Genomic DNA, 26,592 nt, shown 5'->3' with positions numbered 1-26,592 from the left:
CCGTGGGGGTCCCCAGCCCTGGACGTTTGGTGAGAGGGACCCTCCCTGGGGGTCTGCAGGCCCACCTGGAGGGCGGGGATGGACGGGAGGTCCCTGGAGCGCCTGGGGCAGGGGCACATCTGGCACCCTCCACCCCTAGCCACCCTCCACCCCTACCTTCCCGCCTCCGAGCCAAGCCCTGCCCGTGTCGGCCCCGGAGGTGGGCTCCGGACCGGGCAGCGCAGAGTTAAGGGCGGGCGGGGCTTCGCTGAGGGGCGTTCCCGGCGCCGGCACCGCCCCCTCTCCGCGCGCGGGGCCGGGCATGGGCGCTGAGCTCGGGGCGCCCCGCCTCGGGCTCGGGCTCCGGGGACGCGCGGGGCTGCCGCGGGCTCCGGGCCCCCTCGGGCCGTGCCACTCGCCATGGAAGAGCCCGGGGCCCCCGGCGGGTTCAGCCCGGACCGAGGTAAGGAGGCGGGGCTGGGCGGGGTCGGGAGGAGCGCGAGGACCGCAGGGAGGGGCTGTCCCGTCCCTGCGGGGAGCCCAGAGCCTCGCGCCCCGCCGTCCTTGGGCAACTTGCTGACCCCCTCCACCGCGGGGAGTCCGGGAGCGCGGCCGGATGAACCCCACTGTCCGCCAACACCCGCACATCCCCGACGCCGTGATCCCGCCGCGAGAGAGGTAGCCCCCCACTCGGTGGCGGCAGGATTCAGGCAATCCCGAGGGCGGCGCGGAGGAGGTGCCCCCCAGCCCTGCGGACACAGCTCCCCTGGAGGGGGCACAGGGTCTAGGGGTGTCGAGGGTTGTTGGGCTCTGGCCTGTGCGACCCTGGGGACTGCTGGCCCCCATCACCCCAGGCCCTCACCAGGGCTTTGAAGACGGCGGGGCGGCCGCAGCCCCGTCAGCACCACGGACAGAGGCGCAGCTCCCCGCCCTAGAGCCCGGGCGATTTCCTGCAGGGCTCTGTCGTTTGTTTCCTGCTCTCCGCGCCCGCCCGAGGCACAGCCCTGGGCAGACGGTGACGAACCGGGCGGGGGGAGGTGGGGGGAACGGGCTGCTGGCACGGGGGGCTTGGGGGTGACAAGGGGCCTCCGGGCTCCATCCTAGGGCTTCCTGAGGGGGTGTCTTTGGAGTTGGTGTAACAGAGCCTGCCTCCCCCCACCGCAGTGCTTGTTCCTGAGGCCAGGGGTGGGGAGAGGCAGAGAAGGAAGGGGGTCAGCGGCCAGGGTCGACCTGCAGCAGGAGTGACTTGGGCAAGACAGCAAGAAGAACTTTCTGATTAAGGACTGGTTCTGAGAGAAAGAGCAGGGACCTGCCTTCTGGAGATATATTTGTATCCCAGGCGTCCTGCCTTCTGATTGGGAGGGGAGGGGCCAGGTGAGCAGGGGGAGGGGGCTGCCCAGCAGCCTGCCCGGGAAGGGGTCTGGCCATCCTCCAGCAAGCTGGGTGACCTCACACAAGGCGCTGGGCCTCTCTGAGCCACACACGACAGACAGGAACGTCAGAGGGCCGTCTTCGGACAGCGAGGAGTCAGAGCAAGTGCTGCCCGTGCCCTGGCCCCCTCCCCGGGCCGAGACGCCCTTTATGAATGAAGGACGGGAGCTCACATGATGTGGCACGTGGTGCAGGTTCCCCGGCTCCCAGGTGCAGCCCTCACGGGGCTCCTGTGCGTGGGTGGTCCCTGGACAGAGCCTGCTCCTGGCTATTTGGTCTGCAGCTCCGTGGGGTCTAGGGCCCCAGGGGCTGACCCTCGGTCAGAACCATAGGATGCCTGTGCTGGGACCACACAGGGTCGGGGCTGCCATGGGGCCCCATAGCCCCAGGCTTCAGGGGTTCACCCAGCTGCAGGGGAGACCAGCCGCGGGGCGCCCCAGTGAGCGTCCCCATCCTGGTCTTGGGGGGAAGCGGGTCCTCAGGGCCAGAGCTGGCTGCATAGCCGGATCTGCTGGGATGCACATGCCGGGTGCACCCCCCCTCGAAGGGGGACAGTTTCATGTGCAGCTGAGGAGGGAGCAGATGGGCCGGGATCCTGGGTCCTGGCCCACCATCTGCGCAGCTAATGAGCTGACGGCCATGGTGTCCTCACGCCTGGCACCTTCCTCCTGGAAAGCGTGGGGACCGCCCTGCTGCAAGTGCCCCTCTCCTCGGGCAGGTGTGTGAGGGGGGGATGCAGGGGCTCTCTCTGATGCCTGAGGCTGACACTTCCATAGTCATGGGCGGGGCAGCTGGGGAGGGGGTGAGTAATCAGACGTGCTGTGCTGCTTCCTAGGAGTTTGCTTTTAGCACAGCTTACGTGGGCTCCAGCTGGCTGGACGGACTTCCTGCGTGGGGAAGGCCAGTGGGCGTCCAGGTGGGGGACAGTGTGGGGGAGATGGACTCGCGTCCCCGGGACAGGATGGGCATTTTGCCGAGGCTCGCAGGAAGCTGTGGGTGAGGCCGTCACCTACCTGGGAAGCTGCCACTGTCCCCCTACCTGCCAGGGACTGGACACCAGGGAGGCTGCTCCCCTGGGGCCTTGTGAGCTGGACGGCTGGCAGGAGAGAGAAATCAGCCACTTGGAGAGTCTGGCCTACTCAGCTCGAGCAGTGCTCAGGGCAGTGGCCGTGGAGCCCCTTGTGAGCTAGTGACCCAGAGGTAGAGGTCCCAGGAGCCGGGCTGCGTATGCGGGGGCAGGCCCCCTCAGCCTGCTCAGGCCAAGCGACTCACAGTGTGCCACCCACTGACATGGGCTGGGCTCGGTTTCAGGCGACTGGGAGCTGGGCCGCCTCAGCCAGGCCCCACATCAGCTCCTCTCTTTCCTCTGGAACTTTCCACTGCTTCCGCTTTCAGGCCTGTGTGTGTGGCTGGGCCGAGGACTGGTCACCGGCCGCCTGGTTCTTGGTGAGGCAGCCCTGTGCCCCTCCCCGGAGTCCCTCCCCAGAGTGTAGGGAGGCAGCTAGAGGGGGAGACCTGGGGAGGGGGCAGAGCTGAGTGGAGGGAGCATGTGGTACCCCAGGCAGCCATCCCAGACCCCAGGACTCTGCTTCCTGGGAGGGTCCGGCAAATGCCCTGCTTTCAGGAATTCCAGCCTGGATGTGGGGCTCCCAGCCGGGCGCTCTGGGGTAGCCAGGACACTGCCTTCCCGCCTTGCTGCCCTCCTGGGCAGCCTGCGAGCAGGAGCGGCCCAGTGTCCAGGGCTGACCGCACGGCATGGCCCTCTTGCATGTCCTCCCCTGCCCATGGCTCTGTGCCCGCTGGCCGGGCCCTGCCAGCTGCCGCCTGCCTCCCCGCCTGGCCGGGCTCCAAGGATGGCCGTCCTAGTGGCGGCTCCCATTCTCCCTCACTCAGTGAGTTTCCCTTCCCCCGACAGGCAGGCCGGGCTCCACGGGGGGCTTTTCAGAAAGTGCCCCACCCCCACCCGCTCCGAGCCTGGCTACCCCCTGGCTGCGGGGGCCAGACGTGTCAGTCACCCGCCCTCACCTGGGCTTGGCACGGAGGGAGTGAGGCCTCGGGGATGCGCCTGTGGCTGGTGCTGGGACAGGAGCCCCCAGGGACCAGGAGGAGGGGCTGGCGAGAGCAGGACGCTGTGAAGTGGGTTGCTCAGAGCCCTCCTGGATGGGCCACCGAAGGCCAGGCACGTGCGTGTATCTGAGCTCCCCCCACCCAGCTGGGGGTGGCTGAGGATGGTGGGGGCAGGAAGGTCGGCCAGCCTGGGGGTAACCCGGGACAGGAAGGCCTGGTGTTGGGGGCACTGGGCAGCAGGCACCGTGTGGCAGGCATTGGAGGGACTGGGGCTGGGCACCGACCCCTTCTGCCATGTCCACCTGCTCCCACTGCCTGGAATGTCCAGTGGCCAGGCCTCCTGATGGCCACCCCCTCTGTGCAGCTACTAACAGCAGTGCCCCCCTGAGCCCCTCTCGAAGGATGGAAAGAAAGAAGGTCCTCGCTGGCCGCCTGGTGGGCCGGCTCCTGGCAGGAGGTGGTGCCACTGGCTGGTGATGGGGCCGGGTGGCATGAGCCCCCAGGGGCTGGGCAGAGCTGGACTTGGGGAAAGTGGCAGCTCGGACACGGGGACAGGTCTGCCTGCTCGGAGTGAGGCCGAGCCTGGCTGCCACGGGGAGCCCCGCCCTGTTCCAGGACACACAGCCGCCCCACTTCCCTGAGTGGCTGCCGAGCGGGGGGTGCTGGGGGACAGGTTCTCCTGGCCACCGAGTGCTGACCCATCCTGCCGAAATCGCACCATGTCAGCCCCGTGGGGGGCAGGGCGAGGAACAGACACCCTGGCGGTGCCCTCCCTCGGCTGCCAGCGCCTCGCACAGGCCTGCGGACCAGCCCCCTGCCCTGGGCCACAGGCGGCCTGGGGTCCGGCCTGGGGAGGTCTGTGGGAGCCGATGCCCACTGCCTGAGGGAACAAAAATAGTCGGGGAGCAGGTGCCCAGACGTGCGGGGAGCAAGCTGCTTCCCCCAGACGGTGGAGCACTGCCGCAGTATGCGAATGGGCCCCTCCCTGCCGCAGTATGCGGGTGGGCCCCTCCCTCCCTCTGCACACAAGGAGCAGTGGCCTGGGGTGCTGGGGGGCTGAGGGGCGCGGTGATGGCTCCACTGGGGTGGGGGGCAGGGGCCGCAACCCCTTTCTCCTCCTACCCTATGTGCGTCCGCTACTGGCTGTGCTGGGCCCTGCGGGGCGTCCCGGGGTGCCGGGCAGGAGGCCAGCTGGTGACACCCCAGGGGAGGGTGGCGGGGGAGGGCCGGCAGGGCTGCTGCTGACCGCTCCCTGGGCTCCTTCGGAGACACAAGAACCAGGAGAGGGAAGCAGCTGCAGGGGGCGAGCAGCTGGCCCGGGTTGGGGGTCCCGGCAAGGAGGAGGGACCTGCATGCCCCCCATGCCCCGTCCCCCCACGTTCGCTAAAGGACAGGCACGTGAGCAAGGGGGGCACACACCTGGGTACCTGCTGGGGGTCTGGGCCCAGGGCTCTGCCCGGTCATTGTACCCGTGCCGGGAAGCCCTGGGGTGTCGTCTGTGGGTTTAGCTGGGAGATTAAATTGATTTTCTGGCCTTCCTGGGGCAGGCGCGAGTGCTGAGCTATTACCGGCCTCTCGCTGGGGACAGCGGCGAGGGCCCGTGTTGCTGACGGTGTTAGGACAAGATCCGTCTCGGGCATGAAAACAAAATTAAACCCACGCTGCCGCGGCTTCTGACGGTGCGCTGTCCTCCTGGGGTGGCCGCCAGTCCGTCTCTGGGGTGCCAGGGCACAGCCTTCCCCACTCAGGGCCTCCACCTGCCAGGTGTGAGGCAGCCTCTCACGTGGCCAGGTGAGCAGGTGCGGCTGCTCCATCCCACCTGAACTCAGTGGGCCTCAGGTGTCCAGGTTCCAGGCCGTGGACCTTGCGGAAGGAGCTGGGAAGGGCCGTGTGGCCATGGCAGGGGCCCAGGCCGAGCAGGGTAAGCGCTCAGCCTGCAGGACGGGGGCACGCCTGGGGGTGAGGGGGCCCGAGCTTGAGGCCCAGTGACGGCAGGGGAGGGGTTTCCCCCCAGGTGTCTCCTGGAGCTGGGGGCAGTGCCTGGGGTCTGGCCGGGGGTGGCTCTGGGTTCTCCTGGTCAGCTCGCCCCCTGTCCTGCCCCACCACATGCTGCACCCACCTTCCCAGTGACCTTGGTCCCCCAACTCGTGGCTGAATGGGTGGTCGGGCCTGGGGGGGGGGGGTAAGGTACTGGGAGCCCAGGGCGGCCCAGCGCTGGTGGGAGTCTCTCACTGGGCACCGAGCTTGGGGCAGGCGGGGGTCACTCGCCCTGGGCACAGCTGGGAAGTGGGTGCTGTGTTCAAGCCAAGGTCTGCCTCCCTCCAGGGCAGTGCTGCTGCCCGCTGTACCACACTGCCTCAGGCTGCCACTGGGGCCCCAGCCTGGTGCCCAGAGGAGTCCCAGTACAGGGGGGACCCCAGGGGTCCTTGGGCCCTGGCTGAGTCCTCTGACCTGGCTGCTGTGACCGTGTGTGGGTGGGGTCAGCTGCAGAGGGTCCCAGAGCCCTTCTGCCCCGGGCCTCAGCACTGCCCCTGCTGGCCGGGCAGCGTACTGGTGTGAGCTGGGGTCCCGCAGTGACAGGGGTGAGGGTGGGTGCTGGGGGTAGGAGTGGCCTCATGAGCCATGGTGTGAGCCCCCTGCCTCCTCCTCACGCCCAGGGGCCTCTGCCTCCTGGGCCCATGTGCTCCAAGGGCTGCCCGGCTTTAGGGACCTCGTCCACAGCCGGGGTTCTGGCTGGCAGGTGGGTGGCTCTCCTTGGGCCGGGCCCCTCCCTGAGGCCCGGGGGGCCCTGCTAAGGGAGCCGGGCACCCCAGGAGCAGGATGTAGAATGTGCTGGGGGCCCCAGGGCGCCTCTGCCTCAGGCGTTGTGGGGAGAGGCGGTGCTGGGAGACTGTGGGGACGGCAGGCGCTCAGCCTAGTCCCAGGGGCTGAGGGAGGTGAGAGCAGGCCCCAGGCCCCGGGCAGTGCAGGGGGCCGGCCGTTGGCTGGGCTGGGCGCCACCCGTTCCCCAGCTCAGTCCACTCCCCGGCCACAGATGGCTGGGGGACGTGCTGTGCCGCCTCTGTCCCACCTTGGGGCCCGCCCATCGCCAGACTGTGGGAATCCACTGGGGGTCCTGTAGGTGTGGGGGATGGGAGGGGGGTGGGCAGGGCTGGGGGACAGGGTGGGCTGAGAATGGCCCCTCGCCTGGCCTGAGCGCAGCTCCAGCGGCGTGGCTGCCTCCCGGTCCCTCCTGGGTCCCCAGCCGGGAGTCCCTTGGCCTAAATCCCCTGGCCAGCTGGGATGGCTCCAAGCTTGGCTTAGCACCGGATTGGCTGCGGGCAGGCGGGGGCAGGGCCCTGGCATGGACATGGCTCCTTCGGGGCCACCTCAGGCCTGGCGGGGACGGGCCCGGGGTTATAAGCGGGGCCAACTGCCAGAGAGGCCTGGCGCAGCCCTGAGGGGCTCGGGGGCACAGGACGGGACAGCGGAGGAGGAGAAAGCAGAGAGAAGCGGGGCTGGGTGGGACCCCAGGCCCAGCTCTGCTGGCCTGCCGCCCAGGACCGGGTGGGGGAGGGGTGCGTGTCCCTGCGGCAGCGTCCAGTATGGCTTTGGCCAGGGCTGCTGGTGGCCGGGCCGAGGGCACGGTGGCCCACCTGGCAGAGACACTGCTGCATGAGGGCGGGAGTGTAGTCCTGTGTCCACGGTGGCAGCTTGGCCCGCTAGGTAAGCAGGGACAGGCCTGGCCACTCTCGGGCCACCAGGCAGCAGCACCTGGCCGGCAGGTGCCCATGGCTGCTGGCCACGGCCTGGGCTCAACGCAGGGGCTGGGGGTCCTTGCCGGGCGCCGTGAGGGCAGGAGGCCCTGGCCTCCCCCTCCCCCGTACAGGGCCAGACGGTGGGGCTCTGGTCACCCTGCGGCTGTGACCTGGGGAGGACACGGCCTCACTGCTGGAGCTCTGCCCCTGCCCGCTCCCCCACCCCAGCAGAGCCCCAGGACCCGGCACCACCCATCCCCCAGGTGGGGAATGCCCACACCTTTGGCAGTGCCCGCCTGGGGCGCCCATGGCCTGGTCTCGTGGCTCGTGGCTGTGCCATCCAGGCTTCAGCGAGATGAGCCTGCCATGTGCTGGGCTCTCTGTGGGCGTGCAGGCTGGGCCTGGCCTGTCCCTGGGTGAGGACAAGGGGTCAGAGGACGGAGAGGCAGGGGAGGAGCTTTCTGAAGATGCCACCGGGCAGGGACATTGGGCATAGAGGGCCGAGACCGCCTTCCCTCTGTATGGCCTGTGGGTCTGTGGGTGGGCAGGGGGCTGGCATGGGGGGGGGCCCAGGCAGAGAGACCCCACCACCCCTGCCACCTTTTGTGGCCGTCGTGCTGTGGACATTGCCGTTCACACTGGGCCGCCCCTCTCGGCTGGGGCGGGGGCAGGGGGCGCTGAGGTTGGTCCGGGCAGGAAACAGAGGGTGGGGTGGTGGGGTGGGGGAGGGGCAGGGTCCTCTCTGAGACCCAGCCTGGCCCTCAGTCCCCTGGGTCACTAGGGGAGATGGGCACGGGCGAGCTGGGTGGGCTCTGGCCAGGTGTCTCTGGGTGGCCCCGACTTTGGGGCAGGGTCCTCGGGTGGTGGCCGCAGCACGGCCTGGACAGCTCCTTGGGGTGACAGGCTGGCCTGGGGCTGGGCCGGGACCCCCTGGGGGGGTGGGGAGTGGTGCTGGGTGGGTCGGCAGGTCACACGGGTGGCGGGGTGGCTGCGGCTGCAGCGTGGGCAGCCGTGTCACAGCCCTCACTGCCCTCTCTCCTGTGGCCTGTCTGTTTGTCTGTCTGTGTATCTGCCCGGGCTCTGCGGCATCCAGTGGAACAGTGCATGGCCGCCATGCAGGCCGGGACGCAGATGGTGAAGCTGCGCGGCACAGCCAAGGGGCTGGCCCGCTTCTACTACCTCGACGAGCACCGCTCCTGCGTCCGCTGGAGGCCGTCCCGTAAGAGCGACAAGGCCAAGAGTGAGCGGGGCCCCAGGGGGCGGGCAGGGATGGAGCCCCTCCCAGTGCAGCCGCTGGACAGCTAAGGGGCCGAGGGGGGTGGGTCCCTGACCGCTCTGGGCTTGGACACAGGCTCCACGGGCCCTGGCCTTTGGCAGTGACTTCTGACCTCGAGGACACAGAGCAGCCCCTGTGTCCAGCCCTGGGGCAGGGAAAACAGAAGGGACCCCACCCAGGACACTGAAGGCAGGGCTCTGTGCCAAGTGTTGATCTGGGGGGGCCATGGAGGCTGCAGGGGCCACCAGCGTGAGAAGGTGGGGGGGCGATCTGTGCAGCAGAGGAGGCGTGGGCCAGGGTGGGGTCCCAGGGTCTGGAAGAGTTCACCTTCTAGAACCTCCAGCACTGCCAACCTGGGTGGGACCCAGGCGTCTCCAGGGCAGGGCCTTGGCCCAGCGTTGCCAAGGGCAGCGCCACCACCGCCACGAGGGCAGGATCCCGGGAGACAGCTGGGGAGCGCCTGGGGGCTGAGCGCAGGTGAGCTGTATGGGGAGGTGGCCCCGCGCAGGGCGCTGAGGCTGGGGAACACAGCGTAGGTGGAGCTGATGTCCTAGTGGCAAGACGGACCGCACCACTACATGGTGACAGCAACGCTGCATGTCTGCTGAGGTCGCAGGAAGCACAGCGAGGCAGGAGGGAGGGGCCTGAGGCTGGGACTCGGGACACGGGGTGGGGGCCGTTCCAGCCCCTCCCACCCCCACCCAGCCCTTGGGGAGCGGAGCTTGGTGCAGGGAGCCCACCCTGGCCTTGGAGGTGTCCCTCCCCACCCCCACCCATGGCGCCAGGGGAGGATGGCGGGAGCGGGCAGACTGGGCCCTGTGTTGGGGGCCTGACCAAGTAGGGGCTTCAGGGAGGAGTGGGGTGGCCGAGAGAACAGCGAGGGTGCCCATTGCTGCATATGGGGAAACTGAGGCCTGGGGAGGGGCAGACACCACCTCACTCTGGAGCACTACGTGAGAAGGGGAGCCCCTTTCCCTTTTCCAGGGTGCATGTCTGTTCACACCCAAAGGGAAGGGACAGCTGGGCAGAGCGCAGCAGTGGCACCTGTCCTTCCCTCCCCAGCACACCCTTTCTCCACCATGTATGGGGCAGAGGCCCTGGGAGCCAACGGGGCCATGGGGGCCCGCGGGGAGCCCCTGGGTGGCCCCCCACTGCCCAGCCCCTGGCGGGAAACCCCAAAGGCCCTGGGCAGGACCCCCGGTATGGGGGGCTGAGGGCCCAGGGCAGGCACATCGGGCTGGCTCGTGGCCGCAGCTCCAGGACCCTGCGCTGGGTGTTGCCTGCAGGCAGGACCCCTTCCTGCAGCCTGCGGCTAGGCATGGCTGTGCCCCTCCCTCGGTGCCCCTCCCACCGGGACCCTCCCTCCGTGACCCTCCCTCTTTGCCCCTCCCTCCATGACCCTCCCTCAGTGCCCCTCCCTCCGTGACCCTCCCTCGGTGATCCTCCCTCTGTGACCCTCCCTCCTTGACCCTCCCTCTGTGACCCTCCCTCTGTGACCCTCCCTCCGTGACCCTCCCTCTGTGACCCTTCCTCTGTGCCCCCCAGTCTCCATCGACTCCATCCAGGAGGTGAGCGAGGGCCGGCAATCGGAGATCTTCCAGCGCTACCCGGGCAGCAGCTTCGACCCCAACTGCTGCTTCAGCATCTACCACGGCGAGCATCGCGTGTGCCTGGACCTGGTGTCAGCCAGCAGCGCCGAGGCGCGTACCTGGGTCACAGGCCTGCGCTACCTGCTGGCCGGCATCCGCGACGAGGACAGCCTGGCCCGCCGCCAGCGCACCCGGGACCAATATCCTTGGCGGGGGCGGGGCGGCCGGTCGGGGGAGGGAGGGGCTGGCCCCCTCCTGCCGGGGCCCGCGGCCGGCACGCTGGACCCACCTTGGCCCTAACTCGGCCCCAACGTGGCTGAAGCAGACGTTCGACGAGGCCGACAAGAACGGGGACGGCAGCCTGAGTCTCGGCGAGGTGGCGCGGCTGCTGCACAAGCTGAACGTGAGCCTACCCCGGCGGAGGGTGGAGCAGATGTTCAAGGTGAGGCTGCCCGGCGGAAGGCGGGGTGGACAGTCAAGGTGAGGCTGCCCGGCGGAGGGCGGGGCAGACGGTCAAGGTAAGCCTGCCAGGCGGAGGGCGGGGCGGATGGTCAAGGTGAGTCTGCCTGGCGGAGGGCGGGGAGGACGGTCAAAGTGAGGTGGCCCCGAGGGGCTGGCGTAGGGCTGGACGGGGCGGCTTGGCCAGCCTGGAGCCCGTGGCAGGTGGCTGGGCTTCCGGAGGTGCCGGCACAGCTGCTCTGCCACTTCCTGGGGAAGCGGGGGGAGGCTGCCCCTGCTCCAGCCTCGATGGGGTCCCGGGAGACCCCCAGGCAAGCCCGCTGGCCGCAGAGCTCATTACCTGCTTCCTGCCGCCTCCCGGCCTCCTGCTGTGAGATGTTATGAAATGCAGTTAAGCCAGAGCAGCGGCCTTTATTGTCTAATGAACTTCTCTTCCCGCTGGGGGAGAGCAGCCCCTGGGCAGGTCCGGGGCTGGGGGTGTGGGGATGGGCAGAGGGTCAAGCCTAGTCAGGGGCTCCTGACCTGGGACAGCCTGGAAGGAGGGCTCTGCGACCTAGGCCCCGCACCCCGGGGCCCCACTCCCCAGATCGGCAGCCAAAGGTGGCCCTGGCTGACCCCCAGGGCCACTCAGGGTCAGGCCCTCCCCAAGGCGGGCTCTGGAAGGCAGGTGCAGGCGCATCCTCCCGAAAACTGCCTGCCAGCTTGACTGTGAGCAGGCGTGGCTCCGGGTCTGAAGGTCTCCACAAATGGGGGGCCCTGGAAAGCCCACACTCTGCCTGCTGGCCCCATGGCATCTTCCCCAAGGCTGGGGAGGAGCAGGGATCCAGGAATGGGGTCCTCTCAAGCCCAGGCCCGGCTGGGTGCTCCCCCAGATCAATGAGGAAAGCCCCAGGCAGCGGGGGACAGCTGGGAGACCCTGCTCTGCAGCCAGAGACCAGGGGTCAAGTTTGGGGGCTGGCTCTGCAGTTTTGTTGTCCTGGGGCCCCAGATTCCAGACCCTGCACAGCTCTGACCCAAGCAGCCTCACCCACATGGTCAGGCCAGCCGGACATGGTGCTGGTGTCCAGAGCAGCCCGGGCGTCCCTGCCCATCGGGTCACTGCCCTCTGTAGGAGCCAGGATGGATGGTGTCCAAGGAAGGGCCGGGGACAGGGGCTGGGGCGGGGCCGGTGTGCGGGGCATGTGCCGCTGTCCGAGGTGCTGACAGGAGGGTTTGTCCTGCTCCGTGGAGCCCAAAGCAGTGGCAGATGCTGGGCTGGGCTGAGAGGTGTGGCTGGCTCAACGACGGCCCTGGGGGTCTCTGCCCTCGTCCTCCAGCCCTGCTGGAGACTGGGTGGGCCACTAGGAATGCTCCGTGCTGGGCAGGGGCTGCTGGCATTCAGTGCTGGGTGGAGGCTGCTGCCCCGTGCCAGTGGAGGCTGGTGAGGCCTGTGCCGGGTGGAGGCTGGCACCCCATGCTGGGGGGCACTGGTGCCCTGTGCCGTGGAGGTGGCTGAGCTCCCCCTGGAGCCTCATCCCCTGCAGGCAGGTAGTGCCCTCAGCTCCCCTTGCCGGGCCGGGGTGCCCCCACTTCTGCTGAGCCTGGCCTTAAGGGCCGCACGTCCCAGGTGCCTTCCAGTCCTTGCCCGTTCCCAGGTACCCATGGCCCTTTGGCACCTCCAGCTTCCTCCGGCCCCACCCCTCCCCCACACTGTGTGCCCGTCTCCTACCAGCTCGGCCCCCTCCCTCGGCGTCTGGCCCCTGCACTCCCGAGCCCCTGGGGCTGTGTGTGTCTCTCGCTGGCAAGCAGCCAACTTGTTAGGGGCCCAGGTCCCCGGACGGGTGGAGGCACCTGGCGTGGGGTCACCAGTCCAGCTCCGAGGGCAGACTGACCTTGGAAGGCTGGGGCAGGTGGGGGGTCCGTGTGTGCTTTCAAGGGCTCACTCCAGTGGCCTCTTGGTGGGGACCCGTGACGCACATCCGGGGGGCGGGGGGGAGCGGCGAGGCAGGGATGGGTTGGTGCTTCTGGGGTGGCTGAGAAGAGGGGCATGGCCCAAGCACCCTTGGGACTGCACCACGGGCTGGACACGGAGGGACCTGGAGGCCTTGGGTTGCAGGAGGCCGACACCGATGACCGCCAGGGCGCACTGGGCTTCGAGGAGTTCTGCGCCTTCTACAAGGCGATGTCCACGCGCCGGGACCTGTACCTGCTCCTGCTCGCCTACAGCGGCCGCAAGGAGCACCTGAACGCGGCCGACCTGCAGCGCTTCCTGCAGGTGGAGCAGAAGGTGGGGGCGCCGCGGGGGCTCCCCTTCAGGACCCCGCCCCTTTCCCAGGGGCCTTTCACAGGGTGGCTGGGACCTGCGCACGGGCAGGCTGTACCTGGCACTTGGGGTCCCCATGTCTGCCTTGGGCACCATGAGCATCAGTCCATATGGCGAGGTATTCCAGGATGTTCTGCGGCGCAGCAGCCAGTGCTCAGCCCAGGGGGCTGGAGGGTGTGCGGCTTCTGCCCTGCGGGCCTTCGAGGCAGCGCCTGGCCTGCCATGGACACCCCATCTCCAGAGGGGCCCCCTGCGTGGCCCCAGCCATCCAAACGCCCTGTGGGGATAGGATTCCACAGTGCCGGTTTTGAGAATAACCCTTTAAGTGGCCCACCGGCCCCCAAAGCTTGGGGTTCCCTGCCAGCCCAATCCACCCAGCAAATGTTCTGGGTCTCCTGGTGCCCACCTGCCCACCCTGGATGCGGGGGTGCTGGCCATCCCTGGCCATCCCCTGGACGTCCCTGCAGAAGGAGCAGTGGGAACAGCAGCTGCGGGGGTTCCCGGGGGACTCCGTGTGGTCTTGCCCAGGGGCACCCACCGTGGACACCCACCATGGGCACCATGGCTGGCATCCCACTTGCCACCCTCGAGCTGCCCCAAACCCATCACCACACTCTGGGAGCTCCCTGCCACCACCACACCTGTGTCGGGCACTGATCCTTGTGGCGACCACACCCACCTCCTGTCCGGCCCAGCTGGCTCCCCGCTGCCCTGGGTGACACCCCAGCCCGGGCCGCATGGTAGCATGGACACGAGCTTGCAGGTGGCCCAGCCCCCGACCGGGCGTCCTATGCCCAGGCTCCAGCCCGCATGGAGGGCAGCAGAGAGGCTTGGGCGAGGGAGGGACAGATGGGGCTTCCCAGTCCAGGATGAGCAGAACTGGCCCTTCTTCCTTGATCTTTGCCTCTAGCAGCACCTCCCCCTAACTGGTTACCTCGGGCAGGTGGCTTGAGACCTTGCGGGGCCTCCTGGCTGTGGGCGTCACCGAGGGCCGTGGCTGGCTCCAAGTTCCGACCCGTCTTTGCCAGCACCCCCACCCCATGCACATGTTCCCAGGGACACCTGGGCAATCCTGGCCTCCCCTGGGAACTGGCCATGCGTGGCCCTGGTGAGCAGTGGGGTGCAGGGAACATGCAGGGCTTGGGGCTGATGGCAGGAGGGAGCTCCCGGGCCCCCCCCATCCCCAGCCCGGGCTTGGGACACAGGCCTGGCTCTCTGGAACCTGCCAGAACCTGCCCCTTCCCGCCCTGGGGCACAGCTTTAGGAGTCCTAAGGCAGCAGCTGAGGACCCTGGTACCCTCCCACCTCCAGCGTCCCCACTAGGACCTGCCACCAGCCGTTCTAAAGCCCTGGGGCCACCTGCAGGCCCGCTGACCACTGAGTTGCAAGCCACATGACTCTGGGTGGGGTTGGGTGGCCAGCAAGCCCCCCAGGGCGGGGCACTGACCACAGGGCCCGCCTCTCGCTGTGGCCGGCCCGACGTGGTACTCAGAGGCAGAGGGGGCAGGGTGGGGGCTGCCCGAGGCTGGCTGGGGGCGCCGTGGACTAGCCTGGGCTCCTGCACCTGCTGCGGCCTAGATGACGGGCGTGACGCTCGAGAGCTGCCGGGATATCGTTGAGCAGTTTGAGCCCTGCCCAGAGAACAGGAGGAGGGGCGTGCTGGGCATCGACGGTGAGTTGGGTGCCGCCCTCTGCCCGGTTGTCCCAGGAGGCGGGGGTGGGGTGGAGGTGTGAGGTGAGCCCCCCACCCGCCCCGTGCACCCCCCAGGCTTCACCAACTACACGCGGAGCCCGGCGGGCGACATCTTCAACCCCGAGCACCGCAGCGTCCACCAGGACATGACGCGCCCGCTCAGCCACTACTTTGTGGCCTCCTCCCACAACACCTACCTCGTGGGCGACCAGCTCATGTCCCAGTCGCGGGTGGACATGTACGCCCGGGTGCTGCAGGCCGGCTGCCGCTGTGTGGAAGGTGAGCGGGTGCGGGGGCTGGCGCCGCACCAGGACGCCGGGCCGCGGCTGACCGGGGCCCTCTGTCCGCAGTGGACTGCTGGGACGGGCCTGATGGGGAGCCCATCGTGCACCATGGCTACACTCTGACCTCCAAGATCCTCTTCAAAGATGTCATTGAAACCATCAACAGATACGCCTTCGTCAAGAACGAGTGAGGGGCCGTGGGGGCACGGCGGGGAGGGGCTTCCCAGGCTCTCGCTCTTCCCACCCCTCCCATGTGTCCTTTCTGGGCGAGGGGCTGGTTCTGGGGTCCCATGTGGAGGGAGTGACGCCCAGCTCTGTGGGCATGGCTGGCCAAGGCGGTGCCGGGCGGGTAGTGGGTGGGCATCAGCTCCCTCCCAGCACACACTGGACGCCCAGTGACACCCCTCTCCCGGCAGCAGTGGCGCTACCTGCCCCTAGTGAGCCACTGGGTCCGCACTCAGTTTGCTGTCTGTCACTCAGTGGAAGAGAATCCAATTTCCTTTTGGGCCATGAGGCCACCCCTCTCACCGTGAGGATGGTCACCAGGCCGGGCTCAGTGAGGCTCCTGGCTGGGCAGAGGCCGATGGAGCTATAAGAAAAGGGGGGCCTCCTGGGAGTGCTGACCCCCGCCCCGGCACGGGCTGCCAGGAGAGTGGGGGGAGGGATCCCTGGGGTCGCCGGCAGGGAGCATGTCCCTGGGCAACGGTCTGGGATACACAGGTCACCTGCCACTGCAGAGGTCCCGCCCTCCCGGGCCATGCACAGGGAACCCCCCGCTGGGTCGGGCCTCCGTGTCTTGCACGCGCAGAGCCCTCTGCCCTGAGCTCCACTTGCCCTCTCCGCGCCACAGGCCTTGCCCGTCTCCCACTCTGGCCCAGGGCACCTCCATCTGGGTCACCTCCAGGCTCTAAAGGATCCACACTTGGCTTTTGGTAAAAACCCAAGTAAACTATGCAGAAGCTGTGGAAACAAAACAAACAGCCGAGTGTTGTGGCGGAAAATCCCACGCTCCACCTGTTCTGCGCCTGCAGGCCACAGCCATGTCCGCCAGACGGCATGTGCCAGGCTCCGTCCCTTTTCTGGGGGTGGGTGCTGGGGCCCCAGGGCTGTGCACAGGGGCAGCCCTGCGCCTAGGTCAACAGGATGATCTTTCCCTGTCTGCTTTCCCCACGGGGCCCCAGCTTTGACCCACGGCACTCGCGAGTGTGCCCTTCGGTTTTCCTGGAGTCTCTAGTCGCCTTTCTTTCCCACTTATGTGGCAGCACATGCCCTCTCACCAGTCCCCAGCCATCCTCCCAGCCCCTTCCTGCCGCTCAGCTGCCCTGGAGAGCCCCGGGGGCCCGGGAGTGGCCGGCAGACCCGTCTGGCTCAGGGGTGCGGGGCCCTAGGCTTGCCCAGCAGCTCCCGCCTCGGGGCCGCAGGTACCCCGTGATCCTGTCCATCGAGAACCACTGCAGCGTTGCCCAGCAGAAGAAGATGGCTCAGTACCTGACTGACATCCTCGGGGACAAGCTGGACCTGTCGGCGGTGAGCAGCGAGGATGCCACCATGCTGCCCTCTCCTCAGATGCTTGTGGGCAAGGTCCTGGTGAAGGTGAGACGCGTCTCCAGGGCCAGCATCCAGCTGGGCCTCCGGGCTGTTCCTGGTGCCCCCCACCGGCCTGCCTCAGTTTCCCCATGGGTAAACTGCACACATGCAGCCCGAGTCATTTCCCTTCCATGTGCTGCTGCTTCTGCCCTGGCCCCTGGCCTGAGACCCCATGGGTGTGAGAAGGACCCCGTCCCCGACGGCCTCCGGGGCCCTGGGACCACGGGGCCCCCCAGCTGCCTCCTCCTCCAGGGGAAAAAGCTCCCCGCAAACCTCAGTGAGGACGCCGAGGAGGGGGAGGTGTCTGATGAGGACAGCGCCGACGAGATCGACGATGACTGCAAGTTCCTCAATGGGGAGGTGAGCGGGAGCTGGGGGTCTGGGTGGCCGGGGGTCAGGGGGACCCCCAAGGCTGCCTTCCGGAGCTGCCCAGCTGCCAGGCACGTGCTTGCCCTGGGCCTCTGACACGTAGCGGACGCCCTCATTCTCAGCGGCGGGCTGACCCTCCCGATGGCTGGCCACACGCCTGTCAGTGGCCACTTTCCATTCCTCTCTTGGAGTGGACTCCCAGGCACCGTCCACTCCACTTTGAAGGCCTGGTCTGATGTGCTCTGACTCAGAACCCCACTTTCCCGGGCCCTGGCCCCTACCTGGCTGGGCTTTTTCTGGCGAAACCCAGCTGGACGTGGGAAGGGCCTGCAGCCACCCACATCCAGTGCTGGCCCCATCTCAGAGGGGTTGCCCACTCTGATAGGGAGAAGGTCCAGGAAGAACCGGCTCTGCACTGCCTGGGCCCTGGGGGGCGTGGAGCAGGTGTCTGCCTCCTCCAGGTGTGGTCTGGGTAGGAGACTGTCGAGGGGGCCTGAGGGCTGCAGAGGGGGGCGGAGGGCTGCTGAGGGGGACTGGGGGCTGCTGAGGGGGGCAGGGGGCTACTGAGGGGGGACTGGGGGCTGCAGAGGGGGGCGGGGGGCTGCTGAGGGGGGACTGAGGGCTGCAGAGGGGGGCGGGGGGCTGCTGAGGGGGCTAGGGGGCTGCTCAGTGGGGGCTGGGGATTGCCAAGGGGGTCTGGGGGCGGCTGAGGGGGCTGGGGCTGCGTGTCAGGGCTGGGGACTCCGTAATTAGCATCTCCCTCTTCTGGGCGCAGCGCTGAGCTGCTCGGCTGAGGTGGCAGCTCTCTCTCCCTGCGGGCCATCGGATGGGAATGCTGCAGGAGCGATCAGGCCAAGCTGGCTAATTGTCAGCAGCGCTGGGGCAGCAGGTCCTTCTGGCCTGCAGGTGGCTGCGCCCTCCTCTGTCCAGCCCCAGGCGATGGTAGAAACTCTTCTGATGTCACTGCGTGCTCACACCGGGCACTGGGTCATGCAGATGCCCAAGGCCAGGTCCTGCCCTGGGGGCGCCGGGGTCTGCAGGACCACGTGCACAGGGCTGTCCCAGCCCAGGCATCTCTCCACTGGCAGCTGCAGGGCACATGGGTGCCCACGGGTGGGAAGCCGGCTCCTGTGCTGCCAAGCGTCTCGGGGAGCTGGGAGCAGACTCGGGCATGCGGCCCGAGAGGTTGGCCCCTGGGAGCTGGCTGCTGGGTTCTCGCGGGCAGGCCCGTGCAGCCCTGCTGGCCACTGCCCGCCCGTCCTGGTGTCAGGTGCTGTCCCTGAGCCCGGGTGGGTGGCGTGGGTTCGAGGACAAGTGGCCCAATGTGCAGAACATCGTGGAGGAGATGGGCGCCCAGGGCCACCACTGCTGCTGGCTGGGCCGGTGCCGAGGGTCGCCGTCTGCCCCCCACAGGTCTCCAGCAACCGGAAGCGCGTGGAAAGCATGGCCAAGAGGAAGCTGGACTCGCTCGTCAAGGAATCCAAGATCCGGGACTGCGAAGACCCCAACGGTTTTGCCATCGCCACGCTGCGCACCCCCAGTAGGCCCAGGCGCAGAGCAGAGGGCAGGAAGGTGAGGGTCCAGCACCCGCAGCCTGCGCCCCCACAGACGTCAGGGGCCCTGGAGTATGCAGTCGGGGTCCATGCATGTGCACACACACACAACCTGTGCACAGATGCAACTGCATGCACATATACCTGCACACACACCTGCACGCAACGCTCCTATGCACAAACCCGCATACATACCTGCATGTACACCTACATGCACAAACGTGCATACACACCTGCACACATACCTGTACATACACGCCTGCACATACACCTGCACACAAACCTGCACATGTACATGCTCACCTGCATCCACACACATCAACATCCATAGCTGCACACAAACACGACTGCAAACATCCATATATTCATACCTGCACGTGTGCGTCCACGCACCTGTGCACCCCGAAATCTGCACACATCTGCATACACCTGCACATATGCATGTACCTGTAGACATGTGTGGGCCTACAACTGCATGACATGCACGCTTGCATGTGAGTGCACGCCTGTAAATGTGCACACACTCCCACCTCTGCCCAAGGTCTGCTAGCCCTGCTGGCCTCTTTCTCTGGAGCTCAGTGTCGGCTCAGCTTTGATTTTCCATTTTGATGAAGAGTGGGTGTGTCACCCTGTCCCAGAGCCTCGGGCCTGGGCTGGCCGCACTCTGAGTGTCTGCTGTCATGTCCTTCTGGCTTGCCTCGGACAGCCGCAGTATGTCAACCTCAGAGGCCTTGGGGCTGCTCCCTGAGACCACATCCTCCACCCGTCTGCGGACCAGAGAGGGTGGGCAGCCCAAGGTGGCACAGGAGTGACAGGCTGGAGGCCAGCAGGGTCTCAGGATGGAGTCAGTCCTGTGAACTGTTCAGCAGCGATGTGGGGGACATGGTGGCCTTTGGAGCTGCTGGAGAGCCTGGACTCTGGGGGTCACTCTGCAGGCGGACCCCATGCCAGCTGCCCTCCTGCCCCCAGTCCAGCAACCATAGGGTGAACCCCCTGCGAGGGCCCTCGCTCACCTGGGTGGGAGTTCAACAGTTGGGTTCCGGGAGGCGAGGAGCAAGGCTCTTATTCCCCTAACCTTTGACCCTGGGGGCAACCCCCTGGAGGTCCCTTGGTACCAGTGTGCTCCAGGTTGCTGCTGAGGTGTGGACAGTAAGGGTCCACCTTCCCAGGGGCCCGAGGACTCTGGGCCCCTCTCCCCCAGCCATCAGGAGGCCACAGAGGAGCTGGAAGGGGCTGCCTGCCCTGGACTCCCCACAGGGGCCTGGACACAGGGGGGATGCTGGTTTTAGGTGTGCGGGATACATGTGGGGTCCACCGCCCCTTGTCTCCTCCTCCCCTCTTCTCCCTCCTCCGCCCTCCCCCGTCCTCCCTCCTCCCCTCCCCTATCCTTCCCAGGCACAGGCAATCCTGTCTCCTCCAGGAAGGCTGCCTGGGCTGCCCCTGCCCTTGCTGCTGGCCCTGGGCCGGGCTCACAGGCCTGTGGTCTCGCCCTTTCCCAGGGGCAGAGCAAAGCTGAAGAGGATGTCGACTCGGGCGAGGACGCCGGGGCCAGCCGAAGGGACAGCCCGCTACTCATGAGCAGCTTCTCCAAACGCAAGGTCGGGTCCCTGCCCGTGTGCCCCGTCCAGCCTGGGGCTGGCCAGAGGGGGACAGGGGGGCGTCTCTGGCCCCCAGGGCCCCTGCCCCACCAGGCCCAGCTCCCAGAAGCCCCTCAGGTGCTCCCTGCTTTGGGGAGCACCAGCCCAGCCCATGCTCACCACTGTTGCCCCGAGAACCCCCGCCACCCCGCACAGACCCCCTCCCTCCACCCTCTGCCCTCCCGTGACCGGCTGGGGCTGCCACAGTCACAGGCTCCTCTCTCCGTCTGCACAGAAGAAAGGCAGCAGGTTAAAGAAGGCGGCCAGCGTGGAGGAGGGGGCCGAAGACCCAGGCCCCCAGGGAGCTCAGAGCCGAGGGTCAGTCCCCAGATCGGGAGGGAGGTTGGTGGACCCCAAGGGCATGGCCGCCCTTGACGTCTCTTCCCAGGGGGCAGCATCCGAGGGAGGCGGCCCTGAGTGCAGGGTGGTGGGAGCGGCCATCCGTGTCCTGGGGCCCAGCCCCATCCAGATCCTCTGAGGAGCTGCTGGAGCCGCTGCCCGGCAGCGACAGAGGCAGGAGGGGCTACAGTGCGGGTTGTAGGGGCCGCAGGAGCCCCCAGCTCCCCCAGCTCCCCGGCCCTGCAGCCCTGGATCTGGCAGAATGTTCTAGAACCTGCCATGCTGCGTGGTCCAGTCAGGAAATCTGCTGGCCCCAGCCCTGAGCCCATCCTGCGGCGCGGGTGTCCGTGCTGGCTCTGGGGCAGGGGGTGCTGACCTCAGGGCTCCTCACACCCCCCACCAGGGTGACGCGCCAGAAGAAGACCATGCAGCTGTCTCGGGCCCTGTCGGACCTGGTGAAGTACACCAAATCAGTGGGCGCCCACGACGTGGAGACCGAGGGTGAGGGGCAGGGGGGTGGTGCCGGGGGTCCCGGGCGGGGCGTCAGGGTCCCAGGCGGGGGGCGGGGCAGGGGCGGGGCTTCGGGGGTCCCGGGCGGGGCGGGGCAGGGGCGGGGCGTCAGGGGCCCAGGCGGGGGGCGGGGCAGGGGCGGGGCTTCGGGGGTCCCCAGCGGAGGGCGGGCTTGGGGCCGAGGTTGTGTCGCAGGGGCAGGGCGTGGGGGTCCCACCGGCGCGGCAGCCTCTGAGGCCCGGCGGGTTGCGCAGCGGCCTCCAGCTGGCAGGTGTCGTCGTTCAGCGAGGCACGGGCGCAGCAGATCCTACAGCAGAAGGCGGCCCGGTACCTGCGCTTCAACCAGCGCCAGCTGTCCCGCATCTACCCCTCATCCTACCGCGTCGACTCCAGCAACTACAACCCACAGCCCTTCTGGAACGCCGGCTGCCAGATGGGTGGGTGCCGGGGCCGGGGCCGAGACCCCCGCGCCGCCGCGGGCCCCTCGTGGTGGGGCAGGCGCAGGGGCGGGCTGGGCGCGGGGGTCCTGGGCAGAGGGGCAGCACCACCTCCTCCCTGCAGTGGCCCTGAACTACCAGTCGGAGGGGCGCATGCTGCAGCTGAACCGGGCCAAGTTCAGCGCCAACGGCAACTGCGGCTACGTGCTCAAGCCCCCATGCATGTGCCAGGGTGAGGGGCTGCAAGGGCTGGGGGCGTGGGGGTCCCCCAGGCACTGGAGGTGGACATGGGGAGCTGGAGACCCAGGGTCTGGCGTGGGCAGGGGCGTCCCAGGGAAGGTCCCGGCGCCAGCCCACCTGCCCCAGGCGGCCGGCCGCAAACAGATCGCTGAGCCCCACGGCTCATCAGTATGAGGGGTGGGCTAGGGTCCCCCATGTCCCAGGGCAGACTTGAGGGCCAAAGCTTCCTGGCCAAACCACAGGCTCCACCACTTGCCCCCCCCCTCGCTGAGTGTTACGCCCCCCGCCCCGCGGCCCTTTCCTCCACACTGACCCCAAACCCTGGCCCTGGACCCCCCATGGGTCATTGGGAGGAGGTAGCCATTGTGACACGGTGCCCGCCCGGGGACTGGACGGGAGCCTGTTGCCAGCATGCCCCGCTCAGCGCCCCCCGCCCCCCAGGCGTCTTCAACCCCAACTCCGCGGACCCCCTGCCCGGGCAGCTCCGGAAGCAGCTGGTCCTGCGGATCATCAGCGGCCAGCAGCTCCCCAAGCCACCAGACTCAGTGCTGGGGGACCGGGGCGAGGTAGGAGGCCCCGGGCAGCCGAGTGGGTGGGACCTGCAGCCAGGGGTGGGGCTCGTCCTGCTCCCAGGGCCACCTGTGCTGCTTATCTGCAGATCATCGACCCCTTTGTGGAGGTGGAGGTCATCGGGCTCCCCGTGGACTGCAGCAAGGAGCAGACGGGGGTGGTGGACGACAACGGTGAGGGTGGCCCCCTGCGGCTCCCCCCAGCTCCCGAGCAGCCGTCCCATGGCCCGGGCCCCCTGCATGCCCAGAAGCTCCTCCATGGAGGGCTGAGTGCCGCCCCTTGGTGACGCCGCCCCCGGGCCCCCAGGGTTCAACCCCATGTGGGAGGAGACGCTGGTGTTCGTCGTGCACATGCCCGAGATGGCGCTCGTCCGCTTCCTTGTGTGGGACCACGACCCCATCGGGCGGGACTTCATCGGCCAGAGGACACTGGCCTTCAGCAGCCTGATGCCAGGTGGGCAGGCAGCCCGGGCCAGGGTGCACGGGGCAGGCCAGCGAGTGGGGCAAGAGGCCAGCTGCGGGAAGCAGGAGGCCAGCTGGAGGGTGTCTGGGGTCTGGGGGAGGGTGGGGCCTGGGGAGGCAGCTCAGGAGAGGCCCCCCACCTAGGAAGAGGCCCCTGCAGGCTTGCTGGGGTGGTGGGGAGCTGGGCCGGGCGCACAGGTTGTCTTCAGGGGCTGGCTGGGGTGGGAGGCAGGTGGGGGGCTGGGGGCAGGTGGGGCCCCATGACCCCAGCTGTTTCAGGCTACCGGCACGTGTACCTGGAGGGCATGGAGGAAGCCTCCATCTTTGTCCACGTGGCTGTCAGTGACATCAGTGGTAAGGTGAGTGCCACCTGCAGGAACACCTGCGGCCTTGGCCCCACCCCCAACCACACCCCAGTGCCACCGTTTGCTAGGAGGTGAGGCCTGGTGGTGACCTCCCCGGCTCCCAGAGATGGGTGGGGGGATGCAACCCACACCTGCCAGCCTGACCTCGGACCCAGGCATGGCTGTGGACCCCAGGTGCCCCCATAGTGCCCTGCCCATGCCTCCTGTGCTCAGGGCCTTGTCACCAGCTCTCGTGCTGCCCTCCCGTGGCAGCCCCTACCCCAGGTCAGAGCACCCACCTCCCCACTTTCTCCGGCAGGACATGGAGTGCATTGGCCCTTCCTGGGCACCCAGCCCCCTCTCCCCACCCCACCTCTCAGCTCCTCAGTGGGCCTGGTTCCTTGTCCCCTGTTCCCTGTCCCCTGTCCCCTCTTTGGCAGCGTCTTCCTGGACTTGCCCCACCCCCTCCCGGCACATTTGCCCCTGCCCCGGGCAGGACAGGCTGGCCTCCAAGGGGCCTCGGGTCTGACCTTCCCAAAACAAGGAGCCCCTCTGCCACCCCTGCTCCTGCCCCCTAACCCCTCTGCTGCTCCTGTGGGCCCTGCCCAGGTCAGGATGACCCTCAGGGGCTGATAGGTACTGCGTGTGGGTGCGCGAGGGGCCAGCACTGACCACCTCTCCTGCCGCACTCCATGGGGCCAGAGGTGCCAGCTGGACCAGCTCGCTGTGCATGTGCTGTGTGTGTTCCACGTGTGTGCCATGCGTGCCACGTGTGTGCCGTGCGTGCCATGTGTGTGCCATGTGTGGGCCGTGCGTGCCATGTGTGTGCCATGTGTGGGCCGTGCATCCACCTGGCCCCTAACCCCGGCCCCGCCCTGCCATCATCGCTGTCTTACCCACCTCCCTCTGTCTCTTTGGTCTTGCAGTGGCCTCTCTAGGTCCCAACTCCACCCCTAGAAGCAGAGCCCTGTTAGCAGCCCTCGCAGGTACCCCAGGGCAGGCGGCCGCCCCCACCTGCATGCCGAGGCGGCCCCTCATTAGCATCTGTGGCTCCTGGTAGCATTTTGGAAACTGTCAGCTCATGTGCCATGGCTCGTTCTGGGGTCCTGGGTGCCGCGGGGCCATGCGCAGCCAGAGCAGCATTTAGGAAGCAGATCCAGGACTCCAGGCCCGTCCCTTCCCCCACCCCACCCATCAGCACTCAGGCCCTCCAGCTGCTATGACCTGCCTTGCACCCCAGCCCCCCACATTTTTTTCTCTGTGAGCTCTCGGAACCCACTTCCTCGCTGCACCCGCCCCATGCTCCCCGCTCCTGTAACCCTCCCCTTCCTTCTCTGTGACCTCTCTCCTTCCACCCCCTCCCTCCCCCTGCCTCCCCCTCCTTCCCTCCCTCCCCCCTCCCAATCTGTGCTACTCCCTCTCTGTACCACCTCCCTCCTGCCTCCCCCCTCTTCCTACCACTTCCCTGTTTGTGCCCCCCATGCTCTCCCCCTCCTCCCTCTCTCTTTCCCCCACTCTGTACCCCCACTTTTTGTCACCCGTCTGCCAACCTCCTCTCCTCCTCCCTTCCCCCTACATGCCCCCTTTCTGGTGCCCCCCTTGCATCCCCCTCCCTCTCTGGCTCTGTCTCCCCCCCAACCTCGCCCCATCTGGTGGGCATGTCCCAGAGACCAGGAGCCCCCAGTGAGTTCTGGATCTTCTTCTAAACGGCTTTCCAGGCAAACTTGGACCAAATTGCACTGGATTTGGGATCTTGAATCGGACAGTGGATTCAAGTGCTGGTCACTCTAGCATCTCCACCGAGAAGCTGCCTGCCCACCAGGGCCCGGGCAGCTCTGCTGCCTGCACGGCCCAGCATGGGTGGGGATGGTTGGGGTCTCAGGGCAGCAGCTGCTGGGGGGCGGCTGTGCCTGGCATGGGACATGAGATACGGCGCTGGGCCTCTCCAGCAGTGGGGGACCTTGCCGCCCCCCCGGCCCCAAGTGACTTGCCTCTGGCTGGAGGCCCACCTCCCGGGCCTGTGTCCAGGAAGACTGCTGTGGCCTGGCACTGGCAGCTGGAGATGGCAGAAGCCCAAGACCCCAGGGCCATGTCCAGTCCAGCTAGGACTGGCCTGAGGGGGGTGGTCTCTGCGGACAGCCAGGGGAGGCAGTGAAAGGTTGCTGAGAGGAGTCCGGGAAGGCTTCCTGGAGGAGGCAGCTCCTCAGGGAGCAAGAGTTTCCCCAGGAAGAGAGACACAGGGTGGGGCGACTTCAGGCAGTGCTCGCCTCCATGGCCTGTGGCACCCAGGCTGGCATCTGCTGCCCCCAGGGGTCAGCCTCCAAGCCTCAGAGGTGGTGCAGGGCAGGTGGGTGTGGGCTGGAGGATACGAGGGCGCTGCCTGGGGGAACTCTGGGTTCAGGCCGCCGGCCCCGGCCCCTGCAGACGTGTGCAGAAGCCGTCCACCCCTGCCTCAGCCAGGACAGGGCAGGGACAGAGTCCCAGTGCAGGGTCTGCCGAGTGTCTGCCCCTCCCCAGCTGGCCAATGCCACGGGGCTGACCCGTGACGTTGCCGCCCGCCGCGCTGGGCTCTCTCTTTGCAGGTCAAGCAGGCTCTGGGCCTAAAAGGCCTGTTCCTCCGAGGCCCAAAGCCCGGCTCGCTGGACAGTCATGCTGCTGGGCGGCCCCCCACCCGGCCCTCCGTTAGCCAGCGGCTCCTGCGGCGCACGGCCAGCGCCCCCACCAAGACCCTGAAGCCCAGCGGCCCCGGCTTCCCCGAGCTGGCTGGCGTGCGGGACGCGGGCTCCCCGGGGGCGGCTGACGACGTGGCGGCCCCCACCCCGCCCCCGCCCCCGCCCCGGGAGGGCCCCGGCAGCGGCAGCCCCCGAGGTAAGGCGCTGGTGAGCAGCTCGGGCCCCGGCGCTCCCCCACGGGCCCCTGAGGGCCCTGGGCCCGCCGGGGTGGCCGCCACGTGCATGAAGTGCGTGGTGGGCGCCTGTGCGGGCGCGGACCCCGAGGGCCTGCTCGCGGCGCGGCCCCCCAGCCCGGCTCCGGCAGCCCAGCCCGCGGCCATCCGCTGGCAGCCCCGGGCCTCAGCCACCGTGCTGGCGAGCAGCTCCGAGGCCGCCCAGGGCCACGGGTCACCCGACTCCAGCAGCCCCGAGGAGGCCCTGGCCCGGCCCGAGGGTGCCCACAGGCCCCCGGGGGCCCTGCAGAGGGAGATGAACGCCTTGTTCGTTCACGAGCTGGAGGAGGCCAGGAGCAAACCCTCCCTGCTCCCCGCGGGTAAGGCCCGGCTGGCCTCTCGTCCGCGTGCCCCCGCCCCGGCATGGCCTGAGCTTGGTGCCGCTCCCCGTGTGTCTCGTCACGCCTGCGCCAGAGTCTGCCCTGCTGGCTGGTCCCGCTGCCCCTGACAGACCCCGGCCCCCGGCCCCCTTCGGACCCAGCCCCTACCGGCCCTCCGACAGCCTTTGGACCCAGCACCCACCAGCCCCCCGACAGCCCCCCACCCTTACCACTGACCTGTCAGCTCCCAGCCCTGTCAGTTCCCACCCGCCCCCAGCCCCCATCTGGCCCCAGCGCTCCCGCCCCTCGTGGGGCCTGGATCCACTTGAGGGTGGTTTGGGGCTAAACCCTCAGTGCTGGGGGCTGGAGCCCGGGCGTCTGGCCTCTGAGGCCTTGTAACCCAAGGGGCGAGAAGGGAACTGGGAAGGGAAAGTGGGTCTCCACTATGCCCCCAGTGACCCCCC

At 68.3% G+C, this 26,592-nt stretch overlaps 1 protein-coding gene across 1 annotated transcript in view; it reads left to right on the top strand.

The window, feature by feature from the left end:
- Positions 1-399: 399 nt before the first annotated feature.
- The window catches only part of PLCH2 (phospholipase C eta 2), a 28,592-nt gene continuing 2,399 nt past the window's right edge, over positions 400-26,592 (top strand). The window contains exons 1-21 of the mRNA XM_077151540.1: positions 400-442; positions 8,308-8,454; positions 10,036-10,279; positions 10,392-10,521; positions 12,634-12,804; positions 14,419-14,512; positions 14,609-14,812; positions 14,884-15,004; positions 16,239-16,410; positions 16,657-16,764; positions 18,187-18,345; positions 19,832-19,924; positions 20,199-20,281; positions 20,706-20,803; positions 21,067-21,249; positions 21,374-21,481; positions 21,931-22,055; positions 22,148-22,232; positions 22,366-22,512; positions 22,800-22,879; positions 25,447-26,128. Of these exons, the coding sequence (XP_077007655.1) occupies positions 400-442; positions 8,308-8,454; positions 10,036-10,279; positions 10,392-10,521; positions 12,634-12,804; positions 14,419-14,512; positions 14,609-14,812; positions 14,884-15,004; positions 16,239-16,410; positions 16,657-16,764; positions 18,187-18,345; positions 19,832-19,924; positions 20,199-20,281; positions 20,706-20,803; positions 21,067-21,249; positions 21,374-21,481; positions 21,931-22,055; positions 22,148-22,232; positions 22,366-22,512; positions 22,800-22,879; positions 25,447-26,128 (3,277 nt within the window). The remainder of the gene's footprint in view (positions 443-8,307; positions 8,455-10,035; positions 10,280-10,391; positions 10,522-12,633; positions 12,805-14,418; positions 14,513-14,608; positions 14,813-14,883; positions 15,005-16,238; positions 16,411-16,656; positions 16,765-18,186; positions 18,346-19,831; positions 19,925-20,198; positions 20,282-20,705; positions 20,804-21,066; positions 21,250-21,373; positions 21,482-21,930; positions 22,056-22,147; positions 22,233-22,365; positions 22,513-22,799; positions 22,880-25,446; positions 26,129-26,592) is intronic.

The sequence above is a fragment of the Tamandua tetradactyla genome, chromosome 2 (assembly GCF_023851605.1).
Source record: "Tamandua tetradactyla isolate mTamTet1 chromosome 2, mTamTet1.pri, whole genome shotgun sequence".
Taxonomy (NCBI): Eukaryota; Metazoa; Chordata; class Mammalia; order Pilosa; family Myrmecophagidae; genus Tamandua; species Tamandua tetradactyla.
Note: the sequence above shows the minus strand (reverse complement) of the source record. Positions and strands in the feature narration are given on the sequence as shown.